A 25,313-nucleotide genomic window follows, 5' to 3' on the forward strand; every position below is an offset into this window, starting at 1 on the left:
TTCATAACATTTTTCAAACTTACAATGACCTCTTTATTTACTATCACCTCTACCGTAACCTAAATCTATACATAAATTAATTTAAATTAAATTAGTAACATTAATTTACCTTGGAGCACATGTAAGTGTCCTTAATGATGTTATACATGTTTATTTGGTAATGTGGGCATTACAAGTGTACAAGCTAAAAGCATACAAGATTTGGACAAGGATTTGAATAAAAAAAATAACAAGCGTTCAGTCTCTTGTTTACCTTGTGCCTGATAACAACATTTAACCATATTCTTTTATACTTTCGGTCAAATTTAACTTAAAACTGTTCAAACACATAGAAGTTTCAAAGACTGATAGTATGACAGGCAGCTACACTTGCTGAGTATGATTAAGGGCTGCACGATATATCTATTTCGAAATATATAGCAAATGATCTTATCGCAAATTGCCAGGTTAGCGATATGATTTGAATGTATTAACCCATAAAGTTTATGAAGATGCTGAGATATATTTATTAGGGCTGTCAATCACAATTATTTTTTTTTTTAAATCTAATTAATTACATGGTATGTAGATTAATTAATGTATAAATATTCACTGAGAAATCCCCTCAAATAACAACAATTTCAAAATTATTATTCAATAATTATATAGTTATATTTAAATAATTATATATAATACATACACATATATATATATATATATATATATATATATATATATATATATATATATATATATATATAAAAATATAATATTCATATAATTAAAATGCATTACATTATTGTGGCAGACGAGTAAATCATTTAGACAATAAAAAAATTAGCTTTAGAATCCAATATATTGTTAATTTCCATATTATTGAACATAAGCCTATCATTGGTCTACAGCAGTGGTTCTCAACCTTTTTTGAACAAACGCCCCCCTGACCTCTTCATGATCCCCTTAACGCCCCCCCCTAAAAAAAAAAAAGACAAAAAAAAAAAAAACACATCAGAAAAACTATTACAGCCAAACAATTGCAATACTGATACCTGAAGCCTGAGTTTTTGGTAAAAAAAAACAAACTGAAACAGAAGTTTCTTATTGTATTTAAACTACATGTAAAAGCCTCAAGTTGAGTAATATTGTGTTTTGAAAAAAATGCAAAAACACATGGATTGTTTGAAAGGTATTGCAAATGTATTTAGAAATTCAAACAAATTCAGGCTCACACACAAATTTTTTTAAGATGAACCAATCACGTGAACAATAACGTAACTAACCTAAATGGCCAATGAAAAAGCAGCGGTCGTTCGCGCACTCAATTAGACAATATATACTAGGCTTCAAATTTGAATAGCCTACAAACGGTCATTTGATTTCAAATGACGAACAAAGACGACAACAGCTCGGCCACCTGAACTGAACCGAAGAAAAAACGACGTCAAAAACAGCCACTTTTTTTGCCCTGAGCACTAATTATGCGCCTAATTATGTATTCCGCGTTATGTACAGAAAAAGCCGGTGAAAGCGCGCCTCTATTTTGCACTGAAAATTCTCCGCCTCTTAAAAGCATGTGTAACTTAGGAAGCGGCTCTCCTGGCATATCCTCCTGGTGAAGTGGCAGCAGTAATCCGAGCAAGACGAAGACATAGGCTAAGGAGAAGAGCTGAAAAGATATTTGCGCAGGCCGCCTGTTGAGTACCTCTGAGTAACGCCCCCCCATTTGTGCCTGAGCGCCCCCCTCTCTGCTGCCTCGTTCACACCGCCCCCCAACACTGTCCAAACGCCCCCTAGGGGGCGGTACCGCCCCCGTTGAGAAACGCTGGTCTACAGTTAACAGCAATCCATTTTGCAACTGAATTCGTCAATCAGTCCCACATTTATTATAAAGGCTTGTTTAAGGACTCGTCAATGCACACCTGCATCGGACACATGCTTTTGGAGCATCTCACTTTGGTTGCGTTGCCTTATAAACTTACTGTTTTTAGGTTGCTGTGTCAGTTTAAACGTAGTTTGAAACTTAGAAAAACACATCTTGAGATCGGATGATTCAGATTTGCATTCCATAAAACTGTGTTTGAATGCAAGAACGCATCCATGAGTGTGGTTTGTTTTCTGTATAAGTTGCTTGTTACCTATACAGCTGGAGTTCTGCTTACTGCCCCCTGGAGAAAACAGGCGGTACTTCAAGCTTAAATTGCTCTGATGGTAGAAATATTCCTTATTACAGTAAGTACATATTACAGTAAGTAATTCCTTACAGTACTGGGACATGATTAATTGTGGAAATTCTTTGAACGCATTCTTATTTATATAATTAATCGCACTAAATTAACGTGTTAAATCAACAACCTTAATATTTATGTTGAGATGGAATTTTGCCAACCTGATATTATGAAAATCACTTGACTGTGTTCAAAAAACATGAATTTTTTTTATGAAATTATATGGTACTGCGGCAGTTCCCAGGTGAAATGTCCACTGTGTGGCCCTAAAAGCGAGTTAAATGTTCTCCCAAATAGATGAGGTTTTTAAGGTTAGTTCTCTATCTTGTGTTAAATAATAAAAATAAAAAAAACACTAAACCTTGACCCTAAACCTTGAACGTAACCGATACTATCATAAAAGGAAATGTGAGGTGAAAAACGCAATTGCTGAAGCAACCACGTGATTTTGTGGTGCTTTTATGACACTATCATCTCAAGTTGTTATTGTAGCACCTCTAATGTTTTTTTCACCAGGAAAATGCCACGATACATAGAACGAGCCACATAAAAGTAATTTAGCAAAAACATAGTTATAGTAACATGATTCTTTGAGACCAGGTTGCATTTTGCACATGTAAATAGTTCATGTCGCTTACCTTTTGTTTAGATTTCAATTAGATTGACATTAATGCTGGATAATACCTTTTTACAGAATGTCACTTCATGACCATTGGATATGTCAATGTTTTTGGGATTTAAATCTACTTGAAAATAATTTTATTACATTTTGACTCATTAATCTTAGGTTTATGCATCGCATTTTGCTATCACATTATCCAACACGTTTATCGCCTATTGTCTTTTTCAGCCATATCATGCAGCCCAAGAATGATTGGTCAGTAACCTTATTAGGCGGGGCTTAGCGAAGGGTAAATTGCTGGTACAAAGATGCTCCTAGATGGACCTGTGCTCATTGACCATCAAACAGAAGATGAGGCGGCCTGTTGGACAGAATGCAAATGATTTGAATGGGAAACATACAGAAAAAGCATCAGACTGGTATCACCATCTCACCACCTGACTACTATAGTCCTCTGTCACACCTGTTTCCTCTCGCGTTATCTCCATTTCCTCTTCTGTGTCTCCTTCGTCCTCCTCCTGTCCTTTAAACTGTGATGCTTTTTGTTCCTTCATTCTCCTGCGTTCTTCTCGCCTCCTCTCCCGCTCCTCCTTCCTCTCCTGTTGGTGGCAGTATTGCACTCGTTGCAAGAAAAGCTCCCGCGCATATTTGTACAGCTGCATGTCCAGTGCATTCATCTCCTCTATGCGACGGCGAGTGGGAGCCCCTACCGGGACCCCAGCTGCACGGGTACCGTTAATCTGAGTGAAGGAGGCAATGAAGTGCAAGCCAAACGTCCTTTCAAAAAGAAACTGTGTTTTGCGTTGGAACTCAGTCAGACCAAAAAAGGCCATGCGACGCAGGTTGCGCTTAGCGCTGCTCAGTAGCAGCTCGGCTCTCCGTTCTTCGCTCATGGAGGACAGGTTGTAGCAGCCCACCAGACTGAGATCGGCCAGCATGCGAGTCTGGCGGTTGTTGGCTAAGTTTGATGGGCAGGCCATAAACTCCTCTAGAGACACGCCGGTCCAGTCTTCACTGCTATAGCAGGCCGGCAGCTCGTCTGGGGTCGGTGGACGCCCGTCACACATGTGTAGCGCTGTTTTCCAAGTGGCACCACGCTGCACGTGCTTCCACTCGCTCAGGTAGCGTGACACGGGGTCCCGCAACAGTGTGATGTAGTAGAAGTTCCTGTCAAGAGAACCAAGAATGAGTTTTGAGGGACTGTACTTCTGTACTAAATCTAAATCAACAGAAAAATGCTTGTTTTAGCCCAGAATTAGCCAAGTTCTTTTTCATACAATAAAAGTGGATGGTGATTTTTAATGCCAAGCTCCAAAAAGGACAAAAAGCACCATAAAAGAATCATAAAAGTAGTCCAAATGACTGGTGCGCTTTAGTCTTTTGAAGGCATACTAAGCTTTGAAATTTAGCTTTAAATTTAAACCCCAATTGTGTTCGGGTAATTTTTGACCCAGGAGGGGTAGATAATAATTTTTAAATACCACATAGTTTTCAGTACAGGAACCAAACTTTGTGGCATTGTCAAGACTATCAAAATACACATAAAAGATTTTCTAATAATATGGTTACATTTTTTACATTGCGGGTCCATTCTGACCCAGGTATCAATTGTGACTTTACACATGTTATGTAGATTTTTTCTTATTAAAAACTTTACTTACATTTAGCCTCTTTCCCATACTCTTTCACACACTTTTTGTGTCTCTCACTGAGACTGCATCTTGTTTACAAACATGCACAGCACACACACACACACACACACACATGTTGTGTTTCCATGTTTTATGGGGACTTTCCATAGACATAATGGTTTTTATACTGTACAAACTTTATATTCTATCCCCTAAACCTAACCCTACCCCTAAACCTAACCCTCACAGAAAACTTTCTGCATTTTTACATTTTCAAAAAACATAATTTAGTATGATTTATAAGCTGTTTTCCTCATGGGAACCGACAAAATGTCCCCACAAGGTCAAAAATTTCGGGTTTTACTATCCTTATGGGGACATTTGGTCCCCACAAAGTGATAAATACACGCTCACACACACACACACACACACACACACACACACACACACGTTCCTGTAAAAAACAGACAGGACAGATGTAACAGACATAACAAATAAACCAAATCAAAGGTACTACTGTCTAAAGGGGGTGTGGCGAGAGCAACATTTTATGCACACAGTCTAAATTGGGCTTGAAAGAGGAAATTGTCCACATTTTACTCTGCAGCTATCTGATGCTGAACTAGATTAAAGTATACTCACATCAACATTCGCAAGTTCATGAAAGTAAATAGAATAGATTTAGCTTAACATTTTTTTTAAGTAGTATTAATGTTGTTATGATGTTTTGTTAAAAAGAATACGTTGGTTTCATAACTTTTGTCCACCAAGTTGTATTGCGTATTTTGAAATGTATTCAAATTACTAGTAATTTTCACATTAGATGATAATATAATTTGGGTAATATGTTGTATTTAGGGACAATTTCACAAAACCATCAGCTATGAATTATTGAAAGCTTGAATTCCACCGGGTCAAAATTGACCGTGAATGCAAAAGTGTATGCAGATTTTGAATGCAATAGGAGGGTTAAGTCATTATTCAAATTTTGTAAGTTAACTACTTAAAGTTATGAGTAGCTTGTAACTTGGGAAGCTACAATTTGATAGTAGATTTCAATCACCAACAACAAAAGAAGAAAGTGAAAGTAAAAGTGGAGATTTATAGTAAAATAGGACTTAAATATTTATCTTCTCACTCACACATCATATTGCTTCCGGATATATGGATTTAACCACTGAAGTCGTATGGATTACTTTTAGGCTGCCTTTGTATGCTTTTTGGACCTCCAAAGTTCTGACCACCATTCACTAACATTGTCAGGACCAGCAGAGCTGAGATATTCTTCTAAAGATCTTCGTTTGTGTTTAGCAGAAAAAAGAAAGTCATACACATCTGGGATGGCATGAGGGTGAGTAAATCTTGATTGTTCTTGACTGCTTCCCATGTAAAGTTATTTGTACTGGAAAGTAAGACTGATTAAAAATATAATTTTTGATCATACAAGTATAATTTAGTAGTAGCTAATCACTCACACATAGTTGAGGGATGAAAGTTAAATTGAGGAAAGGAACCTCAACCTTCAGTTCAAAACATCAAACCAATTCACACAGTCTGACTACAATAGAGACATGAAAACATGTGCTAGAGAACAACATTCTTCCATAAATACTAAACAACTGAAAAGAGAAAATATTTCCAAATTGTATTTATCAGAAATTGAGGCCAATAACAAGCCCAGTAAAACATCAGATTTTTCAGCTTGGCAATAAAACCACTCTGCGCTCAGAATAACACACTCACGCTGGAGCAAAAGCATGGTGATATGTGGCTTGCTCATTGTCACTGAGTTCCTCATCATTTCTCTAATTTCCTCTTGCAGCGATTGACACCTCCTGCACAAGCAGCATGTTATGCGACAGACTTTGTCTGTGTGGAGTGCTTGTACGCTACTTGTACATGCTCATTGCCAACCTGAATATACAAAACTATTATTCTAATAAAGAGCGTTTTCTTACTCTTAATTATTTTTGTTTTATTTATTTAATAATTAAAAAACAAAAAAAACAAGCAACTCCTACAAGTATTGCAGTACATTTATTTATCTCCTTATAAAAACTCATTGTTATACAACTAAACTCCTCATTAAAGAACTTCACAATTAACATATATTTTCATTCATTTATTTGTGTATCTACAGCTGAATTTGCCCTCATACACACCCACTCCAGCACGGTCCAGCACCGTCCACCACCACCCACCCATTCTTGTGTTACTCACTCACTCACTGTTTAGGGATGCTAGTCTCTCCCTCAGTGGACCTGCTCTGCATGGTGGGGATGCTCATCTCTCCCTCAGTTTCTGATAGAGGGTGATATCATAGGAAGAGTCTGATTATTTTCTTACTGACTTCAGGCCTAAAAATGAGCTAATTGCCAGCTTTAGTAATTCCAGCAGGTTGCAATATAATTGCCTTATAAGTACAGATGGGTATCATTAGGATTTTATCAATACTATTACTCTGATTGATACTCCTTATCGGTTTGTTTTTTATCAATTGTTAAATAATAGATACAAATATATGATTTTTTTTAAAAGAATGTTGTTTCTAGAGTAGCAACAGTAATGTTTACAACAGCAAAGTCACTATATAAACTCAATATCTCACTGGAAACAAATAAATGTCAATAAAATAATTGTATCCAATGGCTGTGAAGAAAGCAGGGAAGGCTGTCATCAAGGGGCTGTGTTTGTTGTCAATCAAACTGCGCACATGTGGGTCAAGTGCAGGTGGACCTGTATGGAGTCAATTCCACGCCACATATATTTGCAAAAATATAAAGCTTTGCAAAAGAAAAAAAGTATTGAGCAAAAAATAAATAAATGTAAGTATCACAAAAGTAAAATAAAGTATCGAGAGAAAAAAAGAAAGTTTTGCAAACAAAAATAAAGAATTGCCAAAAACCAAGCTATAATTAATTGCAAAAATCAATGACTGTTGTAAAAGAAACGTCTAGGTTACGTATGTAACCTCCGTTCCCAAATGGAGGGAATGAGACGTTGTGTCAGAGAAGCGACACTAGGGGTCTCTCTTGAGCGCCGATATACACCTCTGATCTATGAAAAAAGGCCAATGAGAAGTTGGCAGCCGGTATTTGCATATCCCTCCCCCGGACATACGGGTATTTAAGCGGGGCGAATACGGGAGTTCATTCAGGATTTTTCTGAGGAGCCGGAAATGGTCCGCGGCTCAGCGACGTGGTGGGGAAGACACAACGTCTCGTTCCCTCCATCGGGAACGGAGGTTACATACGTAACCTAGACGTTCCCCTTCTGTCGCTCTCTCCACGTTGTGTCAGAGAAGCGACACTAGGGGTCCACTTTTAAACGTGCCATGCGCTGAGCCGTGTACGTGAACTGCTGATACAGGAGCGGGCAGGTATTCTTACGTGCAAAGGCGACCAGCTGTATCAGGCTGCACGTACCCTTCCCCAATGCCCCATTAAAGCCATCAGAGTCCTTCTGGTTACCCAAGCCTGGCTGGGCCTCTTTTCTCTCTATGTTTCTTGCATAGAGCAACTACGGCCGGGGTCCTTACATGCATTAAGGGAAGGGGGTCTTACCCCTTCTTTCAGGGGGAGAAGACCCTGCAGAGGCCACACCTACCCTGCAGGGGAGGCAAAGAGTGGCAAATACATCACATGGCCTGCTTAGGACCTATGTGGGAAAGTTGGTGCGGTGGTAGATCCAGCCTCGTAGAGGGGGGAAGCTTACAGCATGGCGACCGAGGCAGCTGTAACTGCCAAAGGGAGACACGGGAGTCCGCTCATAAGGGGACAGTACCGCGGAATTACACACAGGGGGAGTCCGAACAGGAGGCCTTACCTGTGGAGCACCTATTCCAGTACAGGGTAGATTGGGTACCCGTAGTGGCTTGGGTCGGCGAGTGATAAGCCAATGAAATGGCGTCGACAACCCAGTGGGCGAGCCTCTGTTTGGAGACAGCGTTCCCTTTCTGCTGTCCCCTGAAGCAGACAAAGAGCTGCTCAGAGCATCTAGAGCTCTGCGTGCGGTTCAGACAGTACGCGTCCTTCAGGTCTACCGCTGCGAACCAATCTAGATGCCGGACACCAGATAGAATTTGTTTCTGGGTGAGCATTTTGAACGGGAGTTTGGGCAGAGCCCGGTTGAAAAACTTGCAGGTCCAAGATCGGTCGTAAGCCGCCGTCTTTCTTGGGTACAACGAAGTAAGGGCTGTAGAGATCCTTCTTCGTTTCGGTTGGAGGGACAGGCTCTATCGCGTCTTTGATTAGAAGAGAGGCGATTTCTTTGTGCAGGGGCTTGGCATGTTTGCCGTATACTGCGGAAAAATGGATGCCCGCGAAGGGGCGGAGGCCTGGCAAACTGAATTGCGTAACCGAGTTGAATGCAGCCAGCGTGACGGGTTGGGGAGTGAGAGCCACACCTCTAAACTCCGCTCTAGGGGCACCAAGGGGACGAGTATTTTGGACGTACCCGGTGGGGCTTTGCAGCGGTGCGGAACAGGTAATGCGGCGTCGGGAGGCAGTGAAGCAGCCCGAGGCTCCAGGGCTGAAAATAGACTCAAAGAACGTTACGCTCTCCGATGCAGTGGACCGCGCTAATCCAGAGCTCGGGGGAAGCAGGCAAGCGTGCCGGGGAGGCGGGAGGTTTCGAGGGGATTTACCTGGCGAAAGCAACCCGTTATTCTCCCCAGATCGTCTTTCATCGCCCGCGGCGCCTGCCTCAATCCCGTAGGAAGGAGGCGAGGCGCGGGGGGGGCGGCTGAAATGGCTCTCTCTCACTACAAGAGAAAGCAGAGATTGCAACGCTGCCGCGGTTATGTTCTCACACTGAAAACATAACCCATGGGAAAGAATGCTCATCCTGAGCTCGGACGGAAACCAGCAAGCATGCCGGGGAGGCGGGGGGTGAAACGGAGCCTGTCATTGTCCCCGGATCGTCTTTCATCGCCCGCGGCGCCTGCCTCAATCACGTAGGAAGGAGGCGAGGCGTGGGGGGTGGCTGAAGTGGCATTCTCTCACTACAAGAAAAAGCCTACGACCGCAATGCTGTCATAAAACGCTGCCTGCGTGTGATCGCAACCCAGGAATGCAAGGCAGTTTTTATGACCATCAGAGGTGGGGAGAATCAACACATCCAGAAACTACACAGGGGCGGAAAAATCGTCTTTAAAAAGACGCGTCCTGTTCAGGACGTTCAACGCCGCTGTGTTTTGCTCTTTTAGCGCGAAATTACTCTTTTAGAATAACTCTTTCGAGTTGTCTCGAAGCGCCCAGGGGCAAGAATGCACAGCCGTGCATGAAGGAGAAAGCCGCTGTTGTGCGCCATAAAGTCCAACAGCATGCAGAGCGTCAGAGGATTTAAACAGGAACTTGGTGTGTAACTCGCAGCAGACTGCATGCACGACCATCGGCTCCGAAGAAATTTTCTGAATGAACTCCTGTATATGCCCCGCTTAAATACCCGTATGTCCAGGGGCGGGATATGCAAATACCGGCTGCCAACTTCTCATTGGACTTTTTCATAGATCAGAGGTGTATATCGGCACTCAAGAGAGATCCCTAGTGTCGCTTCTCTGACACAACGTGGAGAGAGCGACAGAAGGGGAACTAAAGAACTTTTATCCTTATTTATCTCTGCAACAGATTTTTAGGCAGCAATGATTTTGCCACACATATTTTTCTTTGCAATGCCTACTAATTATTTTGCAACGCTCCTTTTAATCTGCATTTCCATCCAAATTTTAAGAATCTGATTTTTTAATGTTTGCACATTAAAGCACCATCTTTTTTATGTAAACTGATAAATAGACAGGATGATACAAATAGAATTACTAGGAGTTTGGCAGGTGGGAATTGTAGGATTAATTTTCATAAGACTACACAAGGGCAAAGAGCCTTTTCTATTGAGGGCTCCAAACTCTGGAACCTGCTGCCAAATTAGTATAAGGCAATACTTGAAATAAAGTCCTTTACATTGAAGGTAAAGCGGTGGTTTAAAATAAACCAGAACTGCACGCATATTTAAATGTAATAATTTTAGTATGTAAAATTGTAATGTAAATGTAAAAGTTTTTATTTTTTATTAAAGTGTAATATAAGAGTGTAGTGTAAGGTAAAAGTGTAATGTGATGTAAAAGTTTTATGCTCGAGTTGAAAGCTCCATTCTAATATGTATAATTTAGGTAGGTGTATATAAGTGACACATTGTGGTAGTTTTATTCTATGAGTAGTAGTTTTATTTTTTGTTTTGTTTTTTTATTTTGTTTTAGAAAAGCTTTTCTAGGGACATGAGATGCGAATTAGCTTTGGCTATACTCTCTATGTGCAATACATATTTTCCAGTTTTGACTGGGATCATGTTTTCTTTGTACTGTCCCTATACAAATAAACTTATAAATAAAAAAAAAATAGCCAGCATCTGCAGTTTTTTTCTCTCTCAATTGATTGGACTATTGATTGATTCTTATGTTTATTTTATAGATTATAATTGTCTATACCATAGTATGTTGTTTCTAAAAAAATGTAAACTCCATTTTTAAAAATATATAAATAAATAGATGTTACATTATCACTGATAAAGGAGACAATAAATAGATTACAAATAAAAAGTTAAACAATGCTTTTTACCCTCATAGTGGTGTAGCTGCAGTATCTACCAGCCAAACCCTTGAACTCTTGAGTCAGTGTCAGCGGTCATGGGTATGAATTTCACTTGCAGAACATGGAGGGAGTTGTTAACACTTCTTGGTAAATGGGATATGTTCGATTGTGATGTCATGACTGGAATCTCTTCTAAGATCCATTGAATGATCTGCCACATCACGGTCCAATTATGGCCCAGAATGTCATGCTGGGTATGGAATTATAATGCAGTGAAATCAATAACGCTTCACTATGGTAATCCATCGGCACATCAGCACTGACCTATTGGAGAAGCACTGTCAAATGCTAACCCGCTCAATACAGTCAAACCGAGCAGGATATGATAAGGAATGTCAAAATCATAATCACAGGCTGCACAGAGGTCCAAATGTTGTTGCTAAAGTATCTACAGAGCATTTAATTTTTTTTAAAATAACAGTTCAGAAAAATAACAGAAATCATATTCTGAAAGTGATCAAAACAGGGATCTCACACTTTCTGAACAATGACCTTTCTATATTTCTATATATATATATATATATATATATATATATATATATATACTGTGTGTGTTTATCTGTAATATCAAGCAAGAGTGCGATATGGCCCTACATCAGAACTGCTGTGATTCGGCCACAGGTAATTACAGCAGTGCTGATGTAGGGCCATATTGCACGATTGCATGAGTGATATTGCTTATATACAACAGTTCAATGAACAAGTACATTTAAAAAAAAATTTGATAAACCGAGTACGGTCATAAAAACGCATTAGTACATGGAACTACTTTCTTACGCAACGAATCAGAATCTGCCGTTGCTGGTTCAAACAAATGATGCCTCCAAGCCTCCATTAGTAATTCAAAAATGTCACTTCAGAAATAGTATCACGGCTTGTGCTGTTTCTAACAAGTTAGTGTGTGTGTGTGTGTGAGAGAGAGAGAGAGAGATGGAGCGTGTGCAATCACCTGTTGCCACACCCAATCAGAGATGCTGTCAGTTTTCTCAGTGGAAAATAGACGTCCAAGCAGGGGGTATTCCTCTCTATTTCGCGGTAGCCAGTGCGCAAGTGTCATTCACTTTAGAAACAGCGATGTCCTCCGCCATTTTAAACAGTATGTATCCAATGTGGAAACTCAGATAAAAGGTAAGCACTTGAGTTTTGTAATAAATCAGTCTGTTGTGTCTCTCAGCATGAGCTGTAATCCTGAAGCTGAAGATTTCAAACAAACTTCTTTCACGTTGTCTTTATGGGGTATTGTTTGTAGAATTTTGAGGAAAATAATGAATTTAATAAATTTTGGAATATGCCTGTAACATAACAAAATGTGGAAAGCATTGTGAATACTTTCCGGATGCACTATATGTAAACAATGACTAATGGATTGACTTTACATCACCAAATGGCTCATATTACACGTAATTTAAAAAATAAAGCCAGTAAGTCCCAACAGATACACTTTAGTTTAGAACAGCATAAAGGCGGAGTGATATACACAGGAGTGCTGATGGTGTCACACCATCAGTACTCATGGAACATCTCTCATCCAATCAGATTCAAACTGTGGTGTACATATACTGTACATAAAATACTGTGTATGTGTGTGTGTATATATATATATATATATATATATAGGGCCTATGTGTGTGTGTGTGTGTGTGTGTGTGTGTGTGTGTGTGTGTGTGTACAATGATAAGCCAAATCATTATGACCACTCACAGGTGAAGTGAATAACGTTGATCATCTCCTAATAAGGCCATATGTCATGGTCTGAGTAGATTAGATGGTAAGCGAACAATCAGTTCTCGTAGTGAATGTGTTGAATGCAGGAGAAATGGGCAGGAGTACAGACCTGAGCGACTTTGCCGTGTGCCAAATTGTTATGGCCAGACAGAATGGGTCAGAGCATTGCTAAAATGGTGTGTGTGTATATATATAGTGTGTGTGTGTGTATATATATATATATATATATATATATATATATATATATATATATATATATACACACACACTACCGGTCAAATGTTTTGAAACACTTGACTGAAATGTTTCTCATGGTCATAAAAATCTTTTGATCTGAAGGCATATGCTTAAATGTTTGAAATTATTTTTGTAGACAAAAATATAATTGTGCCACCATATTCATTTATTTCATAATAAAACTAAAATGTAATAAAAAAAAAAAAAGTTTTTGAAACTGATGACGTGGACCTGGGAACTCCTTCAATACTGTTTAAAAAGCATTCCAGGATGATAGCTAAAGAAGTTGGTTGTGAAAATGTCAAGAGTAGCCTACATGTCTGCAAATTATAGGCAAAGGGTGACTACTTTGAAGATGCTAAAATATAACACATCTTTGATTTATTTTGGATTTTGTTTAGTTACAACATAATTCCCATAGTTCCATTTATGTTATTCCATAGTTTTGATGACTTTACTATTATTCTAAAATGTGGGGGAAAAAATTATAATAAAGAATGTACAGAAGCTCAAAGAGGCTAATAAATGATTCTCCTGTCCTATCCAAGAGTCTTCTAAACCAATCACCTTTCACATATGCTAAATCAAAAAATATTAATAAACACCAGCACGTCACAAACACTTAATAAATGCTTTTTCATTAATATAGTAAGACTCGCTTTCTTCTGCACTCAACAGGAGTCAAGAAGCACGTCTTTCAGTTCTTTCCGCAAAGTACCGTCATTACTGCAGTAATCCTGAAGCTGAAGATTTCAAACAAACTTCTTTCACGTTGTCTTTATGGGGTATTGTTTGTAGAATTTTGAGGAAAATAATGAATTTAATAAATTTTGGAATATGGCTGTAACATAACAAAATGTGGAAAGCATTGTGAATACTTTCCGGATGCACTATATGTAAACAATGACTAATGGATTGACTTTACATCACCAAATGGCTCATATTACACGTAATTTAAAAAATAAAGCCAGTAAGTCCCAACAGATACACTTTAGTTTAGAACAGCATAAAGGCGGAGTGATATACACAGGAGTGCTGATGGTGTCACACCATCAGTACTCATGGAACATCTCTCATCCAATCAGATTCAAACTGTGGTGTACATATACTGTACATAAAATACTGTGTATGTGTGTGTGTATATATATATATATATATATATATATAGGGCCTATGTGTGTGTGTGTGTGTGTGTGTGTGTGTGTACAATGATAAGCCAAATCATTATGACCACTCACAGGTGAAGTGAATAACGTTGATCATCTCCTAATAAGGCCATATGTCATGGTCTGAGTAGATTAGATGGTAAGCGAACAATCAGTTCTCGTAGTGAATGTGTTGAATGCAGGAGAAATGGGCAGGAGTACAGACCTGAGCGACTTTGCCGTGTGCCAAATTGTTATGGCCAGACGAATGGGTCAGAGCATTGCTGAAATGGTGTGGCTTGTGGGATGCTCCCAGTCAGCAATGGTAAGTACCTACGACAGTGGTCCACGGAGGGGCAAACCACAAACTGGCAACAGGGTGTTGGGCACCTAAGGTTCATCGATGTGCAAGGGCAATGATATCGTGTCTGGTCTGAACTGACAGAAAATCTACTGTTGCACAAGTCACTGAAAATGTTAATGATGGATACGGGAAGAATGTGTCACAGTGCATTGCAACCTGCTGCGTATGGGGCTGCATAGCCACAGACCAGTCAGAGTGCCCATGATGACCCATATCCACTGTCAAAAACGCCTACAATAGGCACGTGAGCATCGGAACTGGACCTTGAAGCAGTGGAATAAGGTTGCCTGGTCCGATGAGCCAGTTTTATTTTACATAATTTTACATCCATGTATGTGTGAGCCGTTTACCTGGGGAAGTGATGGCACCAGGATGCACTGTGGGAAGACGACAAGCTGGTGGAGGGAGCGTGATGCTCAGGACAATGTTCTACTGGGAAACCCTGGGTTCAGCTATTTATGTGGATTTCAGTTTGACACATGCCACCTACCTAAACATTGTAGCAGACCAGGTACACCCCTTCATTTCCCTGATGGCAGTAACCTCTTTCAGATGGATAATGCGCCCTGTCACACTGCACACATTGTCCAGGAATGGTTTGCAGAACATGATAAAGAGTTCAAGGTGTTGCCCTGGACTCCAAATTCCCAAGATCTCAATATGATTGAGCATCTGTGGGATGTGCTGGACCAACAAGTCCGAACCATGGCAGCTCCACCTCGCAACATACAGGACTTGAAGGATCTGCTGCTAATTACTTGGTGCCAGATACCACAGGACACCTTCAGTGGTCTTGTACAGTCCATGCCTCGGTGGGTCTGCACTGCTTTGGTGGCACACAGAGGACCAACAGCATATTAGGCAGGTGCTCATAATGTTTTGGCTCATCGAATATATATATATATATATATATATATATATATATATATATATATATATATATATATATAGTGTGTGTGTATATGTGTATATATATATATATATATATATATATATATATATACACACACTACCGGTCAAATGTTTTGAAACACTTGACTGAAATGTTTCTCATGGTCATAAAAATCTTTTGATCTGAAGGCATATGCTTAAATGTTTGAAATTATTTTTGTAGACAAAAATATAATTGTGCCACCATATTCATTTATTTCATAATAAAACTAAAATGTAATAAAAAAAAAAAAGTTTTTGAAATTGATGACGTGGACCTGGGAACTCCTTCAATACTGTTTAAAAAGCATTCCAGGATGATACCTAAAGAAGTTGGTTGTGAAAATGTCAAGAGTAGCCTACATGTCTGCAAATTATAGGCAAAGGGTGACTACTTTGAAGATGCTAAAATATAACACATCTTTGATTTATTTTGGATTTTGTTTAGTTACAACATAATTCCCATAGTTCCATTTATGTTATTCCATAGTTTTGATGACTTTACTATTATTCTAAAATGTGGGGGATAAAAATTATAATAAAGAATGTACAGAAGCTCAAAGAGGCTAATAAATGATTCTCCTGTCCTATCCAAGAGTCTTCTAAACCAATCACCTTTCACATATGCTAAATCAAAAATATTAATAAACACCAGCACGTCACAAACACTTAATAAATGCTTTTTCATTAATATAGTAAGACTCGCTTTCTTTTGCACTCAACAGGAGTCAAGAAGCACGTCTTTCAGTTCTTTCCGCAAAGTACCGTCATTACTGCAGTATGCGTACACTCGGATCTAAATCGGGGCTGGCTGGACTGCAGTCATGTAGACGTCCCGGTCCCTCAAGTTGGCTAGCAATGAAATTGACCAAACTTTCAGGGTCACTGTATTGTCTACGACAAAGTTGTAGACGTGATAGTCTTCTTCTAATGTGTCTGACACTAATGTGGAAGTTGTCAATGACTGAGAGACATACAGCTATTTCAGCTTGAGTGAGTCCTTGATCAAAGTAATGACGTATTTGGTCATCCATTATGCAACAGTGCGTTTAGCTGTTGCCTCCAGATAGACTTATTGAAAACAACTTTTTGTTATGTCGAGATCACGAAAAAAATTAAGCCATGATCACGAGAAAACAGCCTTTGTTATGTCGAGATCACGAGAAAACGAGACAGAACAATAATAATAATGCAAGGCCTCTTTGAGCTTCCGTAAGAATGAGTGTTTCAAAACTTTTGACTGGTAGTGTATATATCCAGTACTGTGCAAAAGTTTTAGGCACAATGTTGCGTAGTGAGGAGTTCTTCAAAAATAATGCCATAAATAGTCCACTTATGTTGGTTGTGTTTTTGTTGTTATTGTGGCTGAGCTCTGACCTTACGGCATGCACTCATGTCAATTGTTTTTCTTTGTGCTACGCATCCAAGTCGTGACCCGTCGTCATGTTGTGTTGAAGCCTGTCCATCCGTCCTGAGCCCTTGCACAAATGTCCCTGTCTTGTCTGTCATTTGGCATGGGCGCATGTTGCCTTTGTCTCTGGCGATATGCGCTCGTATCATTCGGGTGTTTATGTCTGTGAGAGCGTGTGGCTTTACTGACACTTTTCTCTCAGTCTTGCGTCACACCACACCTCCTTGTCTCCTAATTATTAGTTTATTGGTTTCACCTGTCCCTGGTTAACCTGTTTCTTTTCTCTTCCTATATTAACTTCTCGTGTATGCTGTCCTGTTTCACTTCATTCATTACTCCTGTTGTAGTGTGTTTGTGTTGGATATCTGCACACAGCCTTTCCAGTTCCCTGTGGTCATCGAGTCTGTCCAGTTCCCTGAGGCTGTTGACGAACCTGTCCTGTTCCCTGTGGTCGTTGATGAGCCTGTCCAGTTCCCTGTGGCTGTCGACAAGGCTGTCCATTTCCCCATTGTCACGACAAGTCCGTCCAGTTTCCTGAGGCAGTTGACTAGCCTGTCTTGCTCCCTGTGGCCGTTGACAAGCCTGTCCAGTTCCCTGTTGCTGTCGACAAGCCTGTCCAGTTTCCCATTGTCACCGACCAGTCTGTCCAGTTTCCTGAGGCTGTTGACGAGCATGTCCTGCTACCTGTGGCCATTGACAAGCCTGTCCAGTTCCCTATGGTCATCAAGTCTGTCATGTTCCCTGTGGCCATCGATGAGCCTGTCCAGTTCCCTGTGGCCGGTCCTGACCTCTCCCCAGCAGCCATTACCCAACCTGCCCTGCATTTTTGGGTCTGTCCAGTCAGCCTTGTTGAAGCCTCCTCCCTGGCCACCAGACTCAGACCCTCTCTTAAAACTTCCCCCTTGGCCACATGACCCTGACCACTCTAGCGCTTCCCTGGGTGCTTCATCCGGACTGAGCATTAGAGCTCCCTCTTTGACCACCAGACTCTGGCCTTGGTCCGGATCCCCCATCCCGTTTTCCCTCTCCCTCCCACCCTTGGTTGGTCCTGCTGGCTACTCCCTAGTCTGTTCCGCCGGCTCCATCCTGGTTCCCCCCTGTTTCTTTTCTCTCCCTATATTAGCTCCTCATGTATGCTGTCCAGTGCTGGATTGTTTCACTTCATTCATTTCTCCTGTAGTCATGTGCTCGTGTTTGCTGTCAGCTCGTGTTTGCTGTCGTGTTTGGTTTTATTTTTTCTCCATAGAGAGTTTTGTTTTTTATGTTTGTGCGGGCCATGCCATCTGTTGCAGGCTCCCTGTTCTTCTGTTCTATTCTAATTACAAAAGGAATGTTTGGGAGTCTTACATTTATATTTCCTGTTGACACACTAAAGCTTAAGATATAAATAACCATCTTAAGACAAATATTATTGTGAAAATGTTATGTGCCTCCATGGCTGAAAACACTGGCAGCAACTGGGGAGCGGTCTCCATGTCCGGGGATGCTGGCAGTAGCAGAGGAGCCACCTCCTGGCGGTCGGCCACGGAATGGGTGGGGGCGCTGCATCTAACCCATTTTTCTCCTCCGTTTACGGATCATAGGAGGACTGGGGATTGGGCTTGTCATCGGTGGGAAGACTTTTGCACATTACTGTATGTACTGTATATGAATATAAATATATCTAAATTAATATATATACATATGTACTGTATATATTGCAGTGCAGATGACCATTTGTATCTCTAGTCCTTGGAATGTATTTCAGTAGAAATATGTAAGATTTCAGTAGAAATATATACCTAAAGTAACTTCCCTGACTTTTACATAACTTTTAAGATTTAATTTCCATGATTTTTACAGGCCTGACCCAGTTGCAAGAAACCCCTTAATAAACCCCATAGTTTTGATTGTAAGTGTATTGTCACTTGAAATTAAGGGGTTTCTTACAACCAGCTGCTGGAAATCACAATTTTAAACTTCCCTCAATTATCCAGCTTTCACATAATCGTGGGAGCCCTTTAAACACATGTCAGAATACAAGAAAGATTTTCAAAAGCTGTTAAGAGCTAAATCTTGTGCTTTTGCAGAGGTGTACTAATTAATCTCCTGAAATTGTTTTTCAGCACACCATCTAATTAGTGAGCTCTAGGTCTATTAGTGAGGCTTAGAGGAAGGCAGTCTTTTCTCATTACTGATATACAATAAACGAAACCATTTCTTTCTATCCATTTGGCAGACTAGCATATTATAGGAATGCATCACCATAATGAACTCGGCCATTTAATTGAACATTCATTTATATACTTACACTTTTTCAAATTAACACACTCATTTGTAGTGAAGACTGGGGCTAGCTGTCAAGCTTTATGCTCCAGTGAATATTTCTCAGGGTGGAAAGTCTTAAAAACTCTGTAATTTTATTGTAATATCAAAACCTTAGCTACAAAAAAAGCAATTGAACTTTGCCACCATTATTGCATTATTGTCACACTATATTACATTATATTATATATATTTTTAAATGTTTCTTGTGTTTCTTTATAATGTTTCTGTATCATGTGCCGAAATGAATCCCTGAACAAAACAATCACAGAAAACCATGAGATTAATTATACATAATTATAGTATAACAAATATACTCACTGAGCACTTTACTAGGAACACTATGGTCCTAATAAAGTGCCCAACGTGGTCTTCTTCTGTTGTAACCCATCTGCCTCAAGGTTTGATGTGTGTACATTCTGAGATTCTATTTTGCTCACTACAATTGTACAGAGTGGTTATCTGAGTTACCGTAGCCTTTATGTCAGCTCGAACCAGTCTGGCCATTCTCTGCTGACCTCTCTCATAAACAAGGCATTTTCTCTGCAGATCTGCTCACTGGATGTTTTTTGTTTTGTTTTTGGCATCATTTTGCATAAACTCTAGAGACTATTGTACGTGAAAATCTCAGGAGATTAGCAGTTACAGAAATACTCAAACCAACAATGGACACGAACATTCATGCCATATTTGTAATTACTGAGATCACATTTATCCCCATTCTGATGGTTGATGTGAACATTAACTGAAGCTCCTGACCCATATATGCCTGATTTTATGCATTGCACTGCTGCCATATGATTGACTGATTAGATAATTGCATGAATAAGTAGGTGTATAAAAGTTCTCAGTGAGTGAATATACAGTATATTTTTTATATATATTAGGGCTGTGAATCGATTTACATTTTTAAACAAAGTAATCACACAGTTTTCTTGATTAATTGCGATTAGATTATAAACATATTTACTTTATACTCAAAGAACTTGCAAGAAATTCATTAGTCATCATTTATATGTTAAAATGTTCTGTTTTTGTGAATACCGGATAGAGTTAATTAGACACATTTTTACAGGTATAAATCTTTGATTGAAGTACTGTAAGATCCTGTATATATAAACATGTCAAAAAAAAAAATCAGTGGATATGCTGTATTTAAAAGTTAGACAAAATCTTCTGCCGTTTTATAATGGACTTTTTTAAAATAACAGGATCAAATGGGTAGATTAAATTAATATCTTTATTAATTAGCTTTATTTAAGTTTACATTGCCAATGCATTATTAGACACTACATACAGATATAAAACAAACTGAATGCTTGAAGTTTAATTTGCTGAAGTTTAAAATATGCCATTCAGTCTCAACAAGTAAACCTGCTCCTGCTTGCTGACTGGTCAGGCTCCTTTTTTAGTCTTGTTTTTGACACTGGTTCAGATGAAAATGAGTGAGTGTTTTCTGGCAATGCAAAGAGATATGGAAGCTTTCCAATATCTCTCCCACACCTGGCTCACAACTTGTGGCTGATGTCTCCATTTTCCATACAGTAAATATGCTCCTGTGTTTATTCCCAGGACATGAGTCACGCTCAACGAACAAGCGTGCACTGCTCAACACAATTAGCTCGAACGTATACCTCCTGGAAATGTATATATGGCAATTTGAACCACAGAAATTGGTCCCTGGTGTTTCAGGATGCTTATAGTTAAAAGTCACATATTATGCCAAATCTTCCTTTTCTCTGGTTATTGTTATTATTATTAGGGCACAGATTTTGGTTTGGCATTTTCCTTTTCTCCTTAGTTCCACTACCACACGGCAAAATCAACTATCAGACGACTTCAAATATGGAGTGATCCAGAGGTTGCCATTGACACTGTATAATGCAGAGGGGTGTAAAACTGACAGGCAGAGAAAATATAAAAATCTCATTAATAGTTGAAGCAGGGCATGAGTGAGTGAGTGGTCTAGCATTGGATCCTAATTTCGTTAGTAAGAAAAAGGTCTTTATGGCTGACAGAGCAGCTAGCACATTAGACCACTTACTTAAATGACCAGAGGAGTGAAGGATAATGTGTTTTCTTGCTTCTGTGCAGCTGAACTGACAGCTAAAACATCGTCTAATACAAACTAGATTGAATTACTGGAGGAGGCAGTGTGCTGGAATTCCAGTTACTTTTTTGCAAACACTGAAGAGCTTTTTGATTAAACATAAAATCAAAACCACATGAGATTTCTGAATTATATATAAACCAGTCAAAATTTTAGGATCCACTTTATATTAGGTGTCTTTAACTACAATGTACATAATCATTTGATACAATGTACATATTATGTACATACATGTTACTGCATTGTACTTACCTTTAAAGTAACTGCATTTTATTACATCTGTAGTTACACTGTTAACTTTATCCTTAATCCTAATCCTAAACCTACCCCAACCCTTACCCTAAACCTATCCATACCTCAAACTAAGAAGCCGTAAATGTGAATTTTGCAGAACAACATGTAGTTACACAATAAGTCAATTGTATTGTATGTATTTTTATGTTTGTACAAAGAGGTTAAAGACACCAAATATAAAGTAGGACCAAAGTTTGAATACACACTATTACTGTTTTCCACATTTTAGAAAAGTAATTAAAACTATGAAATACAACTAATAAAATAGAAGAATGGGAATTATTTAGTAACTAAAAAATGTTAACGCTGAAGTGTGTAATTTCTGCACCACTAGCATAAAAAACAGAATTGCAAAAAAAAATTTTTAACTTTTTAAATTACATTTTTTAGTTAAGTTTTACTTTTTATAAATTCACATTAATTCATTCAAGTGAGTTTGTCTAGTATGTTTTATTACAAGACAAAAGTCAACTAAATGCTAAATATGCCTTGAAGGCCACAGATATGCAAACTGAAACCTTTAATAAATATTTGATAACGTTCTAATCCTTACCGTACCCTGCTGAAGCCATTGCATGGGGACAGCTGTCATTCTGCAGATAAATGTATCTAGAGAGCTCTGTTATCTAACTCAGAACACAAGACGTCTCTGCTATCTCTGGCATATATTAAAAAATGTGATATCTGTGTGTGTGTGTGTGTGTGTGTGTCAGCATGATTCATAAGACAGATAATATATCAGAAGCTCTGGGTGCCATTTAAATGTTTCTGAGTGGATACGATTCAGGTCACATTATGTCACTTACCTTGGTGTTTTTTATTGATATGGCCACAAGATCATATTGCATTTTTTTTTTGGCACTGACAGATTACTTCTGTAATCTAACCTATGTATATATGAGTGAAACTTGGCAAGAAAAATGTTGCAGGGCTTCATTTTATTTAATTTTGAAATCTGTTTATTGATTTTGTAAGGGTAATACAGAAATACAAAGAAAAATGCCAAATGTCTGTCATACCATATTACAATTTAAAACAACAACAGCAACAACAACAAAAAAACTAAAAACAAGCAAACAAACAAAAAAAATTATAATAAAAATAAATAATAATAATAATAAATATAGCTGCAAGCAGCAATGCGATTCCTCCTCAAAATGGCAAATCATTTCAAATTGATCAGTAGAGGGTTGGGGTTAAACCCTCCTAATGGAGGAATCTAAAAAACATGTCTTTCTGTCTGAATCCTAAACTAAAAATGTTCAGTGTACAGGAAAATCCATCACGCCAGACCTTATGGATCCTTGAGGCTTTTTGTTCTCAATGAGAAATGAGGTATGTACATTAAGTTTCAGAAGAATTGAATAAATGTGGTGGAAATGCCATCACTTTGAAAAGAGGACATTTGGGCATGGCTTGTAGTGCCCCCTAAGGGCGAATGTAGGCCATTCTTGGTGTGGGGTTTCCTGTTGGCTGTAGTATCAATGTAGCAAATTAGAAAAATTTTGACCAGAAAATGGGAATTTTAGGCTTGGCCTGTAGCACCCCCTAAGGGCGAATGTGGGCCATTCTTGGTGTGGGGTTTCCTGTTGGCTGTAGTATCAATGTAGCAAATTAGAATTTTTTTTACCAGAAAATGGGAATTTTGGGCTTGGCCTGTAGCGCCCCCTAAGGGCCAATGTGGGCCATTCTTTGCGCAGTACTTCAGAGTGATGTCATCTTGAAGCATGTTAAGTTTGAAAAACCATCAGTCAAAATTACATTTGATTTATTGACACATATATATTGATAAAATGTGGACATTTACATAAACACACCCCTTTCAGCCATTTTGTATCATATTCATTTTTGCTAAGTTACATTTTCAAAGACATCAATTCTACATATGTGTACAAAATTTCAAGTCAATTGGAGCTACGGTTCAGGAGAAGAAGAGTTTTGTAGGTTTTCCCAAATTTTCAGTGTACAAGAAAATCCATCATGGCGGAATTTATGGGTCCTTGAGGCTTTTTTGTTCCCCATGAGAAATGAGGCATGTACAACAAGTTTCAGAAGAATTGGACAAATTGGCTGGAAATGCCATCCTCGTCACACCATAAAGAGCTAACATGAGCTTATGTGAAAGTCGATGGAACCTATAGTCAAGGGCCGGGTAGCTGCATGTGATCCCTCACGTAGTCCAGAAAAGGACCCCACGCTGTGTTGTATTTCTTAGAGAAGCCTCTTATAGAGTACCTGATTTTTTCTAATTTAAGAAAATAAAGCACATCCTGAACCCAAAGTCTGAATGTAGCTGGTCTGGGGTCCTTCCAATAAAGCAGTTTTAAACGTCTTACTATCAGAGTTTAAAATGCAACACAATCAGCTTGAACCTTAGATTAGGAGTAGGAGTCAGAAGTAACTAAAAAAATGGCCACTATATGACTTGGGGAAATTGATTGGCCGAGAAAAACAGAAATTGTGTCAAATATGGAAAACAATATCAGCTTAGCTTACTACAGGACCATAACATATGTGCATGGATTGCTGGGGTAGATTTACATCGGTCACAGGCATAATCTATGTTAGAGAAATATTTAGACTATATTCTGTTGCTGATGGAATGCTACATACATTTTTGTAGCCTGCTAGCATGTTTAGCATTGCTTATTCTTATTCTCATATGTTTGTTGTTTTATCCTTTGCCATTTAACCGCGTTTCAGGTTTTTCCACTTTTCTACTGTTTAATCTGTGTGTATTTTACCTGTTGCTGATGGCGCCTAGCCTAAGTCTGTGTTTGTAGCCTACTAGCTTTTTTACCATCGCTTATCTATTTGTTTCAGCTTTTAATCCATCTGCCATTTTTCAGCATGCATCAGGTTTCCCCCCGCATTATTCTTTTAGCGTGATTTAACTGCGTGCATTTTCACTAGAGAAATCACTAGAGATAATGTTAAAGAGGTGTGTGTATTTGAATGACATCAGACACTGTAATGTGCTCTGACCCCCTCCCTGCTCATCATGGTGATGAGGTTTATAGTAGATTAGTGTCACTGAATGGCTGGATGTCTGAGTGGTGTCTGGAGAATAGCATAGGATTTATATATATCCAAACTCCTCACCTTACGGAGAAATTCGCTGTTTTGAAAACATAATCGGTCACTTTTGTGATTGTGAAGAGCTATGATTAATGTGCAAAATTTACTGATATTTATACGCGTTAAGGGTCTTTCACATGACTCGCGTCAGCGCTGCAGAATACATTCAAGTCTATGAAGTGATACCACTTTACACCAAAGCGTTTTTCACACACACGTTTTTGCTTCACCAATATTGTCTTTGAGAGTACTAAGCAACAAGAAATATATAAAAACTGTCCAAATTTGTGAAGAGACATTTAATTTCTCATAATTTCTTTCTAATTAAATATTACCTTATCTTTCCTGAATATCAGAGACCCCAGTTATTGAACTAATTTAAATTCACAAAGAAAACGCTAAGACCTAAACATAAACGAGTCCTTTTATTACTTTCTGCTATCAAAGCAACTGCAAGCTTTTTTTCTCTCCTCAAAATACATGTTTTCAATGTTTATTGTGCACACCTCCCGCTTTTTTACGTGGCAAACTCGTCAACCCTCTATGACGCTTTCTCCAAGCCTTGTCACGTGGAGGGCAATGCGGCGCTTGACGCTGGTTTTGAACGGAGCGTT

General features: G+C 38.9%; 1 protein-coding gene across 1 annotated transcript in view; it reads right to left on the reverse strand.

Annotated features, from left to right (window-relative positions):
• Positions 1-3,145: 3,145 nt before the first annotated feature.
• hs6st3a (heparan sulfate 6-O-sulfotransferase 3a) overlaps positions 3,146-25,313 on the reverse strand; it is an 87,116-nt gene continuing 64,948 nt past the window's right edge. Inside the window, exon 2 of the mRNA XM_052129764.1 lies at positions 3,146-3,993. Within this exon, the coding sequence (XP_051985724.1) occupies positions 3,249-3,993 (745 nt within the window). The 3' untranslated portion in view covers positions 3,146-3,248. The remainder of the gene's footprint in view (positions 3,994-25,313) is intronic.

This window comes from Xyrauchen texanus, chromosome 7 (genome assembly GCF_025860055.1).
Source record: "Xyrauchen texanus isolate HMW12.3.18 chromosome 7, RBS_HiC_50CHRs, whole genome shotgun sequence".
In the NCBI taxonomy this organism is placed as follows: Eukaryota; Metazoa; Chordata; class Actinopteri; order Cypriniformes; family Catostomidae; genus Xyrauchen; species Xyrauchen texanus.